Raw genomic sequence first — 18,760 nt, 5'->3', positions numbered from 1 at the left:
ATTTGCGACCGCTTGTCATTAGGATTTTCATCTTGGAGAAATATCCTTTTAACTCAGTGGAGAGAAATAATCTCAACTGGGTAGCTGCTTGGTAGGGAATGAATTAAATAAAAAAGAACAGGTGCGGTTTTTTTTAAATAAATATATATCTATATCAAGACTAAAAAAAATTACTGCAGGTGCCACGTAATTTGTCATCACTTTTAATAAATACGTCAGCGAAATGACAGGAACTTTCTACTTGGAGGAAAAAAATGTGAGTATGATTTTCCTTCCAATTGGCTGAGATTCTCCTTAAGCGTAGTTTTTATACAATATGGCGGGGATCGGGGATTTCAATGTTTCGTCAGAAACGCGTGACTGTATAAGATTTGAATTTAAGGCTTATAGAATATATAGATTTGAAAATATAGCTTAATTACTTATTTATATTCAAATTTGCACGTTCTGCAACATTTGCATTAAAGAAGGCAGAAGTCTTTTTATATCTTAGTAATAATAGTAATAATAATAATAATAATTATAATAATAATAATAATAATAATAATAATAATAATAATAATTGGCCGAGATTCTCCTTTCTTAACCACGACAGCAACCCCACCTTAAGTGTCACAGAGAAATAAATTAATGTTCCAATTTTTCTTATCTACGTCGTGATTATCCTAATTCTTTTTAATTCGTACAATCCGTGGCCAAAGTATCCAGGAATATGATAACTAACAAGAGCATTCAAGAGATAAAGAGATAAAAAAAATTCAGCTGTTCCCGCTGACCCCCTGTTAGTACGGCGCTGATATATGTAGTTAAAAACGCCGACACTAGTCAACAAGCGTTTTCGTAAAACCAACAACAGCTAGTAAATTCGGGGACTTAAACCTTTCTGCTAAAGTTTCCGAACAAATCAATCTGTATCAGCTTAAAGATGATGTCTCTAAAAGAGAAGAAAACGATCTGACAACATTGGAGAAAACATTTTAAACATTTAAATTGTTTTGATGTTGTCGTTGGGTACCCTATGGCTATGTCTGTTAAGTACTATTGTTATGTAAATGCTGATCGAAGTTGTTTTGAAGTTATATCTTTACGAGCCGCAAACAGAAATTCAAATAATTACACTACATCGTCTTTTTGTTTTCATGTTTTCACAGAAAAGCTTTAACTCCCTGGCGACTGTTTGTGCAAACACCTGCTGACTCATTACAGTTGGTTTTAGTTCCTTTCCCTAAAAGTGCTAAGTTTTGGCTTGGTACATTGGTTTTCTTTTTTTTTTTTTTCAATTTGTTTTTTTGTTTTCTCTTTCGTTGCTTACTGTAAGGAACACCCTACAGGAATGAATTTGCAAATGGCAAGAACTGGTAGAAAACATAACACTGAATGGAGTCTCGTGTATTGAAAGACTGTACTCTTGGTTTTAGGCAAATTACACCAATTAGTTCAAGGGATTTCCAGAAAATAAACAGACGAATTTTCAGAATTCATGGAGCGAAAAGGTTCATCGAGAAAGTTCTTATATCATTATGAATTTTCTTTTTTTGTTGACACTTGGAACATTTATTTTGCAACCTGAAAACAAATCCTGATGTTACGTTAATTAAGCTATGAAAAAACCACATCACCATCACGAGATGTCGTCATTGGTTTATCAAAAATGTTCCTTACCGGCTTTACAAATTAGAACGTTAGTAAGTATCTGTATTAGCAGGTTTGCAAATTGTCATCGATAAATTCAATCATGTTATTTAAGTTTGCAAACGTCAAGGCTTTTGTAGTCTTAGACAGCAGGGACACTAATCATCCGAGGTTCATGAATAAATTAAGCATCTCTTTCAAAAGATTGAAAGAGGTTGCCGAACTGCGATAGAATTTGATCAATAGATAAGCTCAATGTTTGTGCTTAAATAATACTGTATATAATTTGAGCTTATTAAACCATAGCTCACCGATCGTTTTATTCGTGTGGATTAAGTCTAACTTCGTGACAGCTGCCTCACAACTTGTTTAAAACCAGGTTGATATGGAAACGAGGACTTCAAGAATGCAGCAATGAACCTGTAATAAATTTCAGCATCCCAAGAACTGACTAAACTAACCCCGTAAAGTCGCTTTACACTGTTCACAGTCATTTTCGTACTTTTATCCCTAACTGCTGCTTGAAACTCTGCAGAAATGTGTCCCTCGCCTATTCGAGACAGCGGAAGTCTTAAGTATTTTAATTTGTTCACTAATTTCAAGGGTTTTTCTCAAGTATTTCCCCTATACTCCTGCCATTTCTCTTTTCATACATTATATCGCGACAGTTCCAATTAAGCCACTAAAATGTCCAGTTATCTATCCGAAAACAAACCTACTTACATTCTTATCGTTGTAAGTCCTGGCTGGCTCGTAGTAAGTGACTCCTTCCTTTTCTTTCAGTGCACCCGGCGTCAGTTTTGTGTTCGCATCGTTCAGCTCGCAGTTTTTGGTTTGTTTGGCCCCGTTGAAATTTAAGGAAAGGCACTGGCATTTACTCAAACACATCTCGGCACATGCCTTCCAGATCGAAACGTTCAAGGTCTCAAAAACATACCCATCAAGAAAAGAATTTTGTTTGGTGTTGGTTGTAATAGAGATGAACGTTTTTTCGCACGTTCCACTCGCGCACTGACTGTTGGCAGAAGAAATGATAAGCAGCAGCGCAATACCATACCATAAAAAAGAATTGCAACCGCTTGCCATTAGGATCTTTATCTCGAAGAAATATCTCTTAACCGAGCAGAGAGAAATAATCCCAACTGGGTAGTGACTTGGTGGGGAATAAATTCAATGAAACTGAAGGAACTTACAGGGTCGTTTCTCTCATACCAAGACCAACAATGTCCTTTGTAGGTGTCATGCCATTTGTCACCAGTGTAATAGATACGACAGCGAAATGAGAGGAACTTTTAACTTGCGGTTAAAGAAATTTAATTATGATTTTCCTTCCAATTGGCCGAGATTCTCCTTACATAACCATGACAACAACCATACCTTAAGTGTCACAGAGAAGTAAATTATTGTTTCAATTTTTCTTATCTACGTCGTGATTATTCTTATTCTTTTTTAAAGGGACAGTATCACGCTATTTTTAGTAACACATTGAAAATCGGAAAGACGCTATTCGGTTGATAGCCGCCAAGATATAATGACAAAATTCCACTAAAAGACTATCAGAATGCAAAGAAACTATCCACGGAAATTTTCGCTGCCAGATGACCAAGATAGAGAGGGGTTCAAATTTCGCTGTTGTAACACACTAAAAATCGCCGGTTGTACTATATTTTGGTTCAACCTTTCGTCTAAGAATCACTATCAATATTTCTTTAAATTAGCTATTGTGAAATTAATTAACACAGTGTCCAAAGTTTAAATTTAGTGAACTTTGGCCAAAAATCATGATATCTCCCATCGATCTCACATGATACTGCCCCTTTAATTCAGTCGTACAATCCGTGGCCAAAGTATCCAGGAATATGATAATTAACAACGGCATTCAAGAGATATAGAGATAAAAAAAATTCACCGATCGTTTAGTTCGTGCAGATCGAGTCTAATTTAATGACAGCTGCTTCACAAGTTCAACTTCATCTTCAACTTTGTTAATTTCCAAAACCTTTGTTCCAAAAACTAAAGACATACACAATCCGCATGTAACAAAGGCTAATCGAGGCGGGTTGTGCAAATTAGAGTCAACAGATAATTTAAGTTAAAAATTAAAGAGAAACTAGAGAAATGAGGAAAAAAATGTCAGAGCAGTATCAGTGACATTCAAAAGGGAGATAGGAGATATTCAACTTGTTTAACCAGTTTGATATGGATAGTAGTGAGGACTCATTTTTTTGCTCGAACAGAATTTATTGCATAACACGCCATTTTTACAAGCGTGCACTTGCGTTCGGGAGAATACACCAAATGTAACAGCATAATCTATTCGAGTATATTGTGGACGATTCATGCCAGCATCTTGCAGAGTACCAACTAACGCACTCGCCCACACTAACAAAAGAATGGCACCTGAATTTAAGTGGCTCAAAGTTTTGAGCAATAAGTTTTTCTCCCGCAAAATTCACATTTGTATACTTTGACTGCAAGCAAACCTCAATATATATCGATCGTTCTCTTTTTGCCTACTGCAAATGGAACTTTTGGAAAACAATGGCAATCAAATTCGACCTCGCGACGTCATCGTTTTTGAAAAGGTTCTTTTTTCAGATGTCCACACGAAAACACGAAAACAGCGTTTTTAAATTTTTTTCTTTAGAGAACGTTTTTCAGATGCTGCGTTTTCGGTGATATTTTTTACCAGATACGTGTGGATGGAAGCCGACCAATCCGAAAAGAAAAAGTTGCGTTTTCAACAACTCACAAGAACACTGGCGTGATGGGTAACATGCTTCACAACGTACGTTTGGAAACATCGTTCCTTGACGACTAAAAAAAAACAAATGAAATAACTGTCACGGTTTTAAGACATTTTTGAAGATTATCAAATTTACGTTGACCCAGATTACTGGAAATAAATGTTTCTCCATTTTAAGTTCATGTAAGGGATGGCGAACAAAACAACTGACTTAACACCACCTCAGCATGCTGTCATTTTTCTCCCTGTGAGTCTTGATAATCACGTGTCCGAGTCAAGGAATTAATTATCCACTTAGCCACCATATCATCCCACAGTTGAAATCATTTCTCTCGACAACAATTTCCATAGTTGAGGGACATTTCTTCAAAAAAGAAAAAGGATGAATTGGAAGTTACTCGTGGCTGGTCATCTCAAAGACTTACTGTGCTTTTATATTGTGTTTACCCTCGCCATTCCTTCTTCCAGTAGTCAGTGTGCCAATGGAATGTGCGAGAAAAAGTCCCTCTCTCTTAAAACCGACACCAGACGAATTTTTTTTCTGGAAGGCTATGTTTTTGAGACTTTGAACTTCTCGATCTGGGAGGAATGTTTCAACGTGTGCATGTGAAAGTGCCAGTGTCTTTCGTTCAACTTAAACGAGGTCAACAAAACCCAAAACTGCGAGCTGAATGATGCCAGCACAAAACTGGCGCCAGACACACTGAAAGCAAAGGAAGGAGTCACTTACTAATAACCAGTCAGGACTTACTATGACAAGAATGTAAGTACGTCTGTAGCAAGGTTTTTAGTTTCAAAACTGCAAATTTTATGGTAAGATTAAATGGGACGTTGAAGTATACAAATCTAAGGAAAAAATCTTGTGGTCCTCGTGTCCACATCAAATTGGCTTACACATGCTGTGAAGCAGCTGTCCCTTGGGTGAGATTCATTTGAGCAAATGAAATTTGATTGGCGAACTATGCCCTTATCGTAAGTCAAAATTATATGCAATTTGCGTTTGGTAAAAGCCTTATAAATTCAAACGATAATGCCAATGCGCTCTCGAAACACTCTTTTACTGAGCTGATGATACTGGTTAATTTGATATGATTTGCAACTTAACAGTTCTGCAAACTTTATTCACTTTTGATAATTTTATTAGTAGCCAAATCCAAGAGTATATGGTCTTTCATATGCTGAAGTAACACGGATTTCGTGATTTTACACAATGATGTATGGTGGCCTATGGCTGTCATTGGAAAAATTGCCTCAGATATACGGGAAAACAACTGAAAAAGATAATTAAAAACAAAAATTAAATAAAATGCTATTGAAATTAAAAGTAAAAGGGTTGAAAATGAAATAAAATGAAAATTAAAGTCAAAACAAAGAAAAATGGAAAACGAACTAAAATGAAAATAAATAAAAAAATGTATACAAAGGGAAATTGAATTAAAACGAAAGTGAAATGAAAACACGAACCTAAAAAAAATTGAAATTAAAATGAAAACAACAGTAAAATAAAAGTGAAATGAAAACACAAACATAACAAAAAGTGAACTTTAAAATGAAATCAAAAGTAAAGTAAAAGTGAAATGAAAACACATGTCTAGAACGATCGGTAAAGACATTCTTCTTCTTCTTCTTCTTCTTCTTCTTCTTCTTCTTCTTCTTCTTCTTCTGTTGTTAAGGACGGTGTCTCCTATAACAGAAATGGTTTTGGGCAGTTTTTACAATCCCGATGGTTGAATTAGTGCGAACTATCAAACCGAGGCACCGTCCTGACAACCTGGTCCTCCTCCTCGGTGATCCAGAGGGCAATGGTAGGGGGGGGGGGGGGGGGGAGGAGGGAGAATTTGATGGAGTTTTTTCGACTTTTTCCCTCGTTCCCACTATCTCCTCCTGGGTTTGAAGGATGCCTCGTCCTCAGGGTCCTCGTGCTACTCAAAATGGCGATCCGGGTGAAGCAGGTTCAAGCAGCCGTGAAGTGCCGCGTTTTGGGATCTTTTCCTGGTAATCAACACAAAAACTAAGCAAATTTTAAATACTACCAAAATATTTTACCAGGAGCCATAATCCCTGGAGCCATAATCAATGGCTGACACCAAAAACTTCAATCTCTAGGCGCTGTAGATCCAAACGAATTTTACCGTGTGGCAAACCTCGTAAAAAGACACGATTGTTTGCATTATCCTCGGGCGAAATCTTCGATTATGCCGTATTCGACCGTGAAGTGTTCGCCGCATCTCCGAGGATGAATCATGTCTGTATTTAGCGTTTGTGGCAAGAGAATGGCTTATATACTCAGTGCCGCAAGATAGGACTTGTGAGAACATTAGTGATATGTCATTTGACTACAACTAAGGCCACGTTGCCTGTGTTCTTGTATGTTTTCTTTTAAGAACGGATTGGTTAACCCTTGGTGATCAGCTTGTAATTTCGCCTTACAAGGCCGCTACGTGATCAAACATACTGGCCATGAGAATAGAGAAAATGATCAGGTAAAGTAAAATTCCTTAATACTTAAACGACTTCTCCCAACTAATATCGTAAATAATATATGGGGATAAAGAGGAGAATATACGTTGCGATCAGTGTTTAGGCTTAAAGGGGTCATTAATAGACGTAAGCAAACGCAGGAACGAGATTGATGAGTTGAGACAAAATAAAACTGTACTCTTGTTGGGACTTTTAAAAGGTGAATCCAACAATTTCAGGGGGGTGTTTAAGGGGGTTAGTTTCTAAGCAAACTGTGATGATGCGTCGGTGGGGAGTGGAATGCTGCGAGGCATTTCCTTAAATATGATGTAGTCAGTGTGAAATGTAATTGTAATGACTTGTATAGTTTGCTCATATTAGCAAATGTGATCAAACTCATAGTACTGAACAAGTTTGATCATATTTCATATTACAATTGTGATCAAACTCGTAGTATTTAACAAGTTTGCTCATTCTAGGAAATGTAATCAAACTTGCTTATTCAAGCAAATATGACAAAAATGAAAAACGTTGAACAATTTTGCATGGGGCAGTAAAGTTGATCAAACTCTTCGATTGAACAAGTTTGCAAAGATTGGTAAACGTTGTCATTGAACAAGTTTTTTCTGTATACCAAGTATACACAGTATATGATCGATCATTATGCTCGCGTAATCGTGTTAACTTTTCTCGTTAGATCGGATATAACAGGGTAGGGATCAATATAATTAGCAGATAGTAATAGATTATTACATTTCGTTGACAATTCAAATACTGACCATTCAATAATGCTATAGATAATTTTATTCATGCCATTGACCAAATGGCCAATAGGAAAAACAAAACAAAAACAAAACTACAAGCACAGGTTAAAGAATGATATATAAACATTCAATTTTTCCAATGTCTACCTCAAGGTCAATCAACCATTAAATGTTTGTAACTCCTTTGAGATTCTAAAACACACTATTATATTTATGATTGCTATAATCATAATAACAACATGATAATAATTATTATTTCTGTTATTAGTATAAATATGAATTGTTGGCATCCTCTCATATTTTCTAAATGGGCCTTTTACACTATCTGGTCACTTGGTAAAAATTCCGCCATACTGGATGGCAAAAAAGCGTGGCTTCCTCCACTGGGACATCGAGAACAATGGAGAGTCACGCTTGACAGGTTGAAATTTCTTTGTGTTCGAATCTACTACATTCTTTTGGCATCCAGTACAAAGGATTTTGTACCATGTGCCCAGTTAGTGCAAAAGGCCCGTTATTAATTACTTCCTACCAGTTTGTTTGTGCACCAGGAAATATGGATAAGCTATACGGAATTTGCAGTTTTGCACCGTGCTTAATGTCTTCAATCCATAATGCAAACAAGGAATTTGTGCAGTGCTTGCCGACATTTGCTATAATTGCTCTAAAACATTTCACTTTGGCGTGGTGCGCAAATCTGAAGTAATTTTGTATGGCATTTATGGATTTGTCTTTGTTGCAAAACTGAGGAAAATTCGAAGCATATATTACATTTACGCCACATTTGCACACAAACTGAACACAAGCAAATTGTCTATTTCCGTAAGACTTACTTGAAGAATTTGTGTCAAATTTATAAGTTTGCTACGGATTTGCTCCAATTACGAGTTGAGTAAATACGTTTTTTTGTCCATTGTCTACTTTTATTCGGCATTAAAATTTTACCACAATGGCTACTACTAAAACTAATGTATAAATGGCACTTACAATGTAAGATACTGCTGGCCTGGTCTTATACATAATTAAGTGCCGTGTAAATAAGCGGAAGCATCGTTTGCAGCAAGCCCTGTAGGTTCCAAGAGAGTTTGCCTGTCAACTCTGGGAAGGCTATTTCAACAAACTGCCCCCAAAGCTCTTAGTTTCCAACTGAGTTTCGTAAGTCAAATCAAAATAATTATTCTTGCCAATTGGCACAACCACGAACAATGGGGAGCTTTAGCAAAGACGAAGCCGATAGCAGTGAAAACGTCACGGCTATTTAAATGAATTCGCGTTTTTTCAAACGTGGTCAAAATTATTCCAGCTTGCTTTAAATGTCAAATGTAGGTGAAATTTTCTGGAGTTGAGTTCTTGGAGACCGCGCCCAAGTTTAGAAATAGATAAAAATTCGTCGTGTGTGTTTACCTCCTCCATAAAACGGTTTTGCCTCTCTTTGGTTGATAAAGCCAGCAAAGCAAAGCGAAGACAAATTGAGTTACCTTGGACGTTCAATTGAAAACCACTCATAGTCATAGAAAAGAGTATATTCGAGAGATAACTGCCCGCTTATAATATCAACAATAAAGGATAAATGTGAGGTACAACGAACGACCAGTTATACATTTTTACAGTGAATTTACATACAGAGCGCTGATCTGATTTAGAACAGTTTTTGCTTTATTATCTGTAAAACAATGCGTGTTTACTCCGACATATTCCTCACTTTTTTTACAATAACTTTCAAAATTCCTGCACGCTGATTGGCTCGTAACTAATGTCTATAAGAGTTTATAACATCGGGCGCGTGCTTTCCCATCTAATTCCTATTGGAGTAATCATTCTTCAACTTAAGCGTGCACAACGTAGGCATTTCGATGAATGGAAACCCTAGTTGACGCCTTCAACTTTGATTTCAACATTTAAATACTTAAACAATCGAAAATTACAGCCATATAAATACTGATATTTAGGTAAATTCAAAACTGGCACGTTTTCCGTGTTATTTTAAAAATCGTCGTCGATTTGATAATTAGAAGATATTTCAGTGAGTGTGTTAAACGTTTCGTATTGCAATCCACAGTTTTAAAACCAGTGGAAGACATCCTTCTTTAAAACTGTTCCCGCTGTAGTACCTTGTGGAACTTCCAACCTACCTTACAGTCGATCTACCATTATACTACAAATGCTTTGGTCCAACACGTCCACATTTTTCTGGCGTACGACCTAAAATCTTCCAAACCAGACCTGAGTCGTGGAATTCATTGAAGCTGTGCAGCGGAAATCTTTGTTTATTTTGCTGTAAAATCCGAAGTTATCTTCATTTTCTATTCCCCCCCAAAGGTCACAACCTTTGGATGGACCGTGATAGCTGTCGAGATGAAGAGAGTACCGCGAACTGTACCCACACAACACTGTACAGTTGGAACAGTTATGTCCATGAACATCCACAAACTCTGTCGATAGGCAGAATTCATCTTTACTGGGTGCCACCAGAATATCCAAGTTTTCCAGGGACACTCTCCAGTAATCACGGTAGTCCACTCCATCCGTCGGAAAATTACAAGTTGCTCGCCAGTGAGTGGAGACATTCCGGATGGACTTCATACGGGACAATGACAGGCGGTAGTTGTTCCATTCGGGTGCATCTTGGTTGATTGGCATGTCGTGCAGATAGAAGGCTTTGCCCTTGAACACAGCGGCATTGTTCTGCAAAGAGTGAGACTGGATCAGAGTCCATGCTGCACCTGGCTCGGACGCAAAGTCGCAGTAGACTGGAAATGGTTTGTTCTGTTGGTCCATGACAGTGTAGGTGCCATTGGTTTTCACTTTGTTAAAGATCATGACGTCTTTACAGGATCGAGGAGGCAGCGCCATTTGGCACCTGTGTCCAGTGTATCCTGGAGGACATGCGCATTTGAATCTTCTTTTGTTGACATCACATACTTCAGTACACGTGCCGCCATTTCGACAGGGGACAGTTTCACAGCACTTGTTTCGGCAGGCCAGTTCAGAACAGGATTGGCGCGCAACTCCCTGAAAAAAATGTTTCGAATTAAATTGTTATACTTGACAAGTATCTTTAAGGCATTAATTAAATATGCGATGTCTGCAACTATGAAGTGAATATATGAAAATTCATACATTTGGCTATCTGAAGGGTGATTTACACGGTACGATCTTGTCGCATGCGGCAGGCCTACGACGTAAATTGTTTCGTGTAAATCAAACCTACAACTCGCTTAGGACTGTGGTGTACGTCACAAAAAATGTCGTACGGCAACCGCAGGTATAGGCAATGGTGAGTCACGAGAGTTGTGTGCGATGTTTTGCATGATGCGAGCAGCGCGCGCTTCAGAAATCGCATGCGACAGTCGTAAGCAGTCATAAGTTGTACCGTCTTATTCGGCCTTAAGGGTGCATTCGATAAACCCTACTCCGGAATAGGAATAAGTACAATAATTACCAGCAATCCCTCATGAGAGGTTTTTGGAGTTACTGGAATACAAAATGGCTCTTAAGTTGTCGTTTATTACAGAAAGTTTGTAGATGCATCTTCCAAAATTTGCCTAAAAAAAGAAATCTAACAGCTATAAGTGGTTTGCATTGCCACCACGTTGTCGTATAAAAAAAAGGAATTTTTTTCATGTAGCTTGCATAAAAATGGAGTTAAGCCCCAGAGCAAAAAAATCTTATTGTTCCTGTACACCAACAAAGCCGCCATTACGTCACATGCGACCAACAATTCCCTTTACTCTTAGTCCATAATACGGTAAATGAAATCAACAGACAGTGTTAGTCCGTTATCAAATGTTTTATTTAGTAGTAAAGACAGTAGGATATTAACATCATACCACCCGTGAGTTTTTTTTTTCTGATCTGCCAACCGTCTTTCTTGTCCTGCCTCCCAAATATCTAATAATTGATTACTTTGCACGAAGATATGAGTTTTGTTTTCGAGTGGTAAAAACAACATTGCGTGAGTAAAATATTGTTTTTAACAGAAGAAAATATAATTTATAGCGGAGCTCCGCGCGCGCCTTCCCCATTTAATTGATTAGAGATTTTGGTAAACCCATAAATGGGAAAAATTTTGGCTTTGGCTATGACGTCACTGTCCGTCCGTGCGTACATACGTCGGCCCTTCTATGTAAGCCGTTGTGAAATGCCACACTCAACCTGTGTGGCAACCCGCGTTTTTCTAGCGGGAAGTTGCATCGCCAACTGCGTTTTAGAAAAAAATCAACATCATTTTGAAGACGACAAAATGCAAAGTCACTTTTTGTGACCAACAGCGAGGGAAAGAGCAAGACGACTACCAAAATGCGGTGGATTCTCATTAAAGTGCTGTAGAATACATTAGTTATAGTAGGATGATGTCATGTTCTATTTTAGGCTCAACAAACAGGTTATGAACAGGTTTATCTATTTTTGCTGACGTTATCTTCTCCACCACAACCACAATGCCATTTTTTTCGCATATTTTTCCTCCTCCACCACCTCCACCAATTGAACCACCATCTCCACCCCTGCACCACCAATTCCACCAGCATCTCCACCACGACCAACTCCACTACCAATTCCACCACTTTCTTGCCTCCACCACCGATTCCATCACCATCACCACCAACTCCACCAACTCTACCACCAACTCAACCACTATCTCCAACACCAACACCACTACCATCACTACCAACTCCACCACCAATTCAAGCACCACCTCCACAAACTCCACCACCAATTCCACCACTCTCTTATCTCCACCACCGATTCCGTCACCATCTCCACCAACTCTACCACCAACTCAACCACTATCTCCAACACCAACACCACTACCATCACTACCAACTCCACCACCAATTCCAGCACAACTTCCACCGTCTCCACCATCACCACCGCCACCACTACCACAATGCTATTGTTTTACACCGGTGTTTTTAAACTTCGTAAAGCGGCTTGGATTGACCCAAGAGGAATGGAAGCGATTATTTCTCCTTCTGGTTTTCAATCTCACCTGGATGCAACTTTGAGTATAATGTTTGCAGGTAAGTGTTTTGGCGCAATAATTTTGGCGGCTTAGTTCTAACGCAATAATTTTGGCGCGGTATATTATGTTTACATTTTTTATCATGTTTGGTTAGTGCTTTCTACAAATCCTTATACAATAAAACAAAAATCGATCAAATTGCTTTTCTAACCTACATTCAGGAATCAAAAATGATAGTTTCCAGTTGAAAGCATGTCTTGTTTGGAGGTTGTTGTATGGTATGCAAATTCACGACGAAAACAATGATATGGAACGGTTTCAGTCTTTTGTTCATGGAAATATAAGACTTTCAACCACATCTATTGTTTTAGATCCCCAAAATGCTTATTTTTCCATAAACAAAAGAAACGTTTCTGCTCAAAATCTCGAAACATTAGAAAACTAAATCCTTTCATTTTCGAAGGGTATATATGTCGTTAAATACGCCGAAACTAATCAACTAGCGTTTTCGTAAAACCAACAACAGCTAGTAAATGCGGGGAAGAAAATTCTGTTTTCTAAAACTTTCTGCCACTTAAATACATAACTTTTCAGCTCAAGCTTCCGAACAAATTTATCTGTATCAGCTTAAAAGAGAATGTCTCTAAAAGGGCGGAAAACAATCTGAAAACAAAGGGGAAGATATTTTAAACATTTTTTTGTAAGTCTTATTGTTATGCAAATATAGTATTGTTATGCAAATGCTTATTGGAGTTGTTTTGAAGTTATATCTTTAGGAGCCGAAAAAAGGAATTCAAATGATTACTAAATTTGGTAAAAAGGTTAAAGAGGTTGCCTAACTGCGATAGAATTTGATCGATTGATAAGCTCAGGGTTTGTGCTTAAATAATACTGTAGATAATTTTGACTTATTAATCCATAGCTCACCGATCGTTTTGTTCGCGCAGACCACGTTTAATTTCGTGGTTAAAACCAGTTTGATACGGAAACGAGGACTTCAAGAATGTAGCAATGAACCTGTAGTAACTTTACTATGCTAACCTCTTGAAAACGAAAGTCACTGTTCACAGTCATTTTCTTACTTTAATCTCTAACCGCTGCTTTAAACTCTGTGAAAATGTGTCCCTCGCCCATTCGAGACAGCGGAAGTCTTATGTATTTTAATTTGTCCAGCAGTTTCAGGGGTTTTTCTTAAGTATTTCACCTGTACTCCTGCCATTTCTCTTTCCACACATTTTAATATCCCGACAGTATCAATTTAGCCACTAAAATGTTCAGTTATCTATCCGAAAACAAACTCACGTACATTCTTATCGTGGTAAGTCCTAACTGGTTCGAAGTGAGTGACTCCTTCCTTTTCTTTCAGTGCGTCTGGCGTCAGTTTTGTGTTCGCATCGTTCAGCTCGCAGTTTTTGCTTTGGTCGGCCTCGTTGAAATTGAACGAAAGGCACTCGCATTTACTCAAACACATCTTGGCACATTCCTTCCAGATCGAAACGTTTAAGGTCTCAAAAACATACCCATCAAGAAAAGATTTTGTTTGGTGTCGGTTGTAATAGAGACGAACTTTTTTTCGCACGTTCCACTCGTGCACTGACTGTTAGCAGAATGAATGATAAGCAGCGGCACAGTACTATACCATAAAAAAGAATTGCGACCTCTTGTCGTTAGGATTTTCATCTGGAAAAAATATCTCTTAACTGAGCGGAGAGAAATAATCTCAACTGGGTAGTGACTTGGTGGGGAATAAGTTCAATGTGGAGGAACAGGTGCGTTTTCTATATATCTATATCAAGACTCAAAAAAATTACTGCAGGTGCCACGTAATTTGTCACCACTTTTAATAAATACGTAATAATAGTAATAATAATAATAATAATAATAATAATAATAATAATTGGCCGAGATTCTCCTTTCTTAACCACGACAACAACCCCACCTGACATGTCACAGAGAAATTAATCATTGTTCCAATTTTCTCTCATACCAAGACCAACAATGTCCTTTGCAGGTGTCATGCCGTTTGTCACCAGTTTAATAGATATGACAGCGAAATGACAGGAACTTTCAACTTGCAGTTAGAGAAATTTAATTATGATTTTCCTTCCAATTGGCCGAGATTCTCCTTACATAACCATGACAACAACCCCACCTTAAATGTCACAGAGAAATAAATTATTGATTTCAATTTTCTTATGTACGTCGTGATTATCCCAATTCTTTTTAATTCGTACAATTCGTGGCCAAAGTATCCAGAAATATGATAACCAACAACGGCATTCAAGAGATAAAGAGACAGAACAATTCAGCTGTCCCCGCTATGTACGGCGCTGATATATGTCGTTAACAACGCCGACACTAGTCAACAAGCGTTTTCGTAAAACCAACAACAGCTACATGTAGTAAATTCGGGGACCTAAAACTTTCTGCTAAAGCTTCCGAACAAATCAATCTGTATCAGCTTAAAGATGATGTCTCTAAAAGAGAAGAAAACAATCTGAAAACGTAGGAGAAAACATTTTAAACATTTTGTTTTGATGTTGTCGTTGGGTACCCTATGGCTATGTCTGTTAAGTCCTATTGTTATGTGAATGCCGTTCAAAGTTGTTTTAAAGTTATATCTTAAAGAGCCGCAAACAGGAATTCAAATAATTACTAAATCGCTACTTTTTTTTTGTGTTTTCACAGAAAAGCTTTAACTCGCTGGCGACTGTTTGTGCAAACACCAGCTGGCTCATTACAGTTGCTTTTAGTTCCTTTCCCTAAAAGTGCTAAGTTTTGGTTTCGTACATTGGTTTTCTTTTCTTTTCTTTTTTTTTTTTCAATTTGTTTTTGTTTTTTTGTTTTTTTTTTTGTTTTCTCTTTCGTTGCTTATTGTAAGGAACAGCCTCAAGGAGTGAATTTGCGAATGGTAAGAACTGTCAGAAAACATAACACTGAATGGAGTCTCGTGTACTGAAAGACTGTACTCTTGGTTTTAGGTTAATTACACCAATTAGTTCAAAGGATTTCCAGAAAATAAACAGACGAATTTTCAGAATTCATCAGGCGAAAAGTTTTATCGAGAAGGTTCTAATCTCGTTATGAATTTTCTTTTTTGTTGACACCTGGAACATTTCTTTTGCCACCTGAAAACGGATCCTGATGTTACGTTAATTAAGCTATGAAAAAAAACCGCATCACCATCACGAGATGTCGTCATTTGTTTATCAAAAATGTTCCTTACCGGATTTACAAATTAGAACATTAGGAAGTATCTGTCTTAGCAGGTTTGCAAATTGACATCGAGAAATTCAATCATGTTATTTAAGTTTGCAAACGTCAAGGCTTTTGTAGTCTTAGACAGCAGGGACACTAATCATCCTTGGTTCATGAATAAATTAAGCATCTCCTTCAAAAGGTTGAAAGAGGTTGCCGAACTGCGATAGAATTTGATCAATAGATAAGCTCAATGTTTTGTGCTTAAAGGCCGAGTTTCACGGTCAAGCGCATGCGCGAGCAGACCGGCTCAAAAATAAATTGTACGGGTCGACACTAAATTCGATGCGAGCTTGTGGTGGAACAATCTGTTGAAATCGTGCCCGAAATTGGATCATCCGCTCTTCGTTCTTCACCTTTTATAATCTTTGTTTCCTGTTGTAAATATAAGTTCGATTTTTGTAAGGTTAAAAGTGTTTTAGCATCCGAAAACGACATTTTTGTCGATGGATCGGCAAGGAGACGTCGCGGCCGACCGGCGACGGGACGTTCTGTGGACTCTCTGGAAGCACAGAAGTTAAAGCGGACAGAGTGGAGTGGATGTAGAAATCTTGTGTGGTTAACAAGATAAGTCCACCAAACGTGGAAAATTGGTAAAGAGATAAGTCTGTTTAAAAAAGACAACGATTTCGCGGCACATCTGCCTTCGCTGGAATTGGCAAAGGTCACCAACTGGCTTTGGATGAACTCGCGAGGATTTTCTAATATTTCAATCGTACTGTTTGTTCATATGGAAGTCAACTGTCAAAAACGGAGAATTCGACGGACAAACAGCATCAAACATCAGTGTTTTGCTTTGGATGGAAAAAATTGTGCTACACTGAGACGCGAAGCGAATAAATATGAGATCAAATGTGCGAGTTAGTTGTAGTCGTCTTTTAGCGGGCTCGAATAGCGGGCAGTAGAAAAAAATCCAAAAGATTTGCGGCAAACTACAAAATCTATTGTAAGGTATTCATTTATCTATAAAATTATGGTCATTGCGAATGGCAAACGCAGTTTTGATTTGCCACCATGGCAGAGTTTTCTCAAATGCATTCCAGCATCTCGGAAGGACGCTTAGTGTTGTTGTTACTAAACGGTCGCATCGCTTCTTGAAGCTTGCGGATTTCCCGTTCTTCGCCTTCTCGCTGGTCTAAAAAAATCAGGCTATCGAGTGTACACACTACAGTAAGTTTATCACTGAATGCTGATGAAATACTGGATTTAAGTACGTTAGTTTGAGGGAGCTTCTCGGCTTTTCGAACCGCGCGTAATAAAAAAAGGTCGATGCCGCGAGATACCGACATTGTACTAAAATTAACCGTGTACGTTCGCATAAGTTCTGGCATTTCTTGAATGTCATGCATGGGACATTCACGAAGCGGCGCTGCAAAAATCCCCATGTGTTTTACATGGACAGCCTTTTTGTTTCTTTCTGAAACGTGACCGAAACATTGGCCGGTCAGTTTTATTTTTATGCCAGCAAGTTATAAGACTTGCCCGCCGTATCCCGCCGGTATCGTGTACTCGCTTCCAATTGGTCCAAAAACATTTCGCTTGACAGCGCTTACGTTTCGCTCGCACATGCGCCGAACCGTGAAACTCTCCCTTTAAATAATACTGTAGATAATTTGAACTTATTAAACCATAGCTCACCGATCATTTTATTCGTGTGGATTAAGTCTAACTTCGTGACAGCTGCTTCACAACTTGTGTAAAACCAGGTTGATATGGAAACGAGGACTTCAAGAATACAGCAATGAACCCGTAATAAATTTCACCATCCCAAGAACTGACTAGACTAACCCCTCAAAAAAGAAAGTCGCTTTTACACTGATCACAGTCATTTTCTTACTTTTATCACTAACCGCTGCTTGAAACTCTGCAGAAATGTGTCCCTCGCCTATTCGAGACAGCGGAAGTCTTATGTATTTTAATTTGTTCACCAATTTCAAGGGTTTTTCTTTTTCTGTACTGCCGTTTCTCTTTTCATACATTATATCCCGACAGTTCCAATTAAGCCACTAAAATTTCCAGTTATCTATCCGAAAACAAACTTACTTACATTCTTGTCGTTGTAAGTCCTGACTGGTTCGTAGTAAGTGACTCCTTCCTTTTCTTTTAGTGCACCTGGCGTCAGTTTTGTGTTCGCATCGTTCAGCTCGCAGTTTTTGGTTTGTTTGGCCCCGTTGAAATTGAACGAAAGGCACTGGCATTTACTCAAACACATCTCGGCACATGCCTTCCAGATAGAAACGTTCAAGGTCTCAAAAACATACCCATCAAGAAAAGAATTTTGTTTGGTGTCGGTTGTAATAGAGATGAACATTTTTTCGCACGTTCCACTCGTACACTGACTGTTGGCAGAATGAATGATAAGCAGCAGCACAGTACTATACCATAGAAAAGAATTGCGACCGCTTGTCATTAGGATCGTCATCTGGAAGAAATATATCTTAACTGAACGGAGAGAAATAATCTCAACTGGGTGGTTACTTGGTGGGGAATGAATTCAATGAAAAGGAACGTACAGGTTCGTTTCTCTCATACCAAGACCAACAATGTCCTTTGCAGGTGTCATGCCGTTTGTCACCAGTTTAATAGATACGACAGCGAAATGACAGGAACTTTCTATTTGCAGTTAGAGAAATTTAATTATGATTTTCCTTCCAATTGGCCGAGATTCTCCATACTTAACCATGACAACAACCCCACCTTAAATGTCACAGAGAAATTAATTATTGTTACAATTTTTCTTATCTACGTCGTGATTATCCCAATTCTTTTTAATTCGTACAATTCGTGGCCAAAGTATCCAGGAATATGATAACTAACAACGGCATTTAAGAGATAAAGAGATAGAAAAATTCACACATCGTTTAGTTTGTGCATATCGAGTCTAACTTAATGACAGCTGCTTTACAAGTTCAACTTCATCTTTAACTTTGTTATTTC

At 38.0% G+C, this 18,760-nt stretch overlaps 1 protein-coding gene across 1 annotated transcript; it reads right to left on the bottom strand.

The window, feature by feature from the left end:
• Positions 1 to 9,149: 9,149 nt before the first annotated feature.
• Positions 9,150 to 18,401, bottom strand: LOC146490129 (uncharacterized). Its single transcript, XM_085109000.1, has 2 exons — positions 17,871 to 18,401; positions 9,150 to 10,614 (listed from the first exon to the last, which is right to left on the bottom strand). The coding sequence occupies exons 1-2, from the start codon at positions 18,243 to 18,245 to the stop codon at positions 9,805 to 9,807; spliced, it is 1,185 nt and encodes a 394-aa protein (XP_084965126.1). The 5' UTR covers positions 18,246 to 18,401; the 3' UTR covers positions 9,150 to 9,804.
• Positions 18,402 to 18,760: the final 359 nt, after the last annotated feature.

Source organism: Pavona decussata, unplaced genomic scaffold, assembly GCF_977016875.1.
Source record: "Pavona decussata unplaced genomic scaffold, jaPavDecu1.1 SCAFFOLD_1, whole genome shotgun sequence".
Lineage (NCBI taxonomy): Eukaryota > Metazoa > Cnidaria > Anthozoa > Scleractinia > Agariciidae > Pavona > Pavona decussata.
Note: the sequence above shows the minus strand (reverse complement) of the source record. Positions and strands in the feature narration are given on the sequence as shown.

Bases quoted from the DNA above. Each gene is read 5' to 3' on its own strand.
- LOC146490129 (XM_085109000.1), bottom strand. From the start codon at position 18,245: ATGACGATCCTAATGACAAGCGGTCGCAATTCTTTTCTATGGTATAGT. The intron at 10,615-17,870 runs GTAAGTAAGTTT...CATTTTTTTCAG, and splicing joins GGACTTACAACGACAAGAAT to GGAGTTGCGCGCCAATCCTG.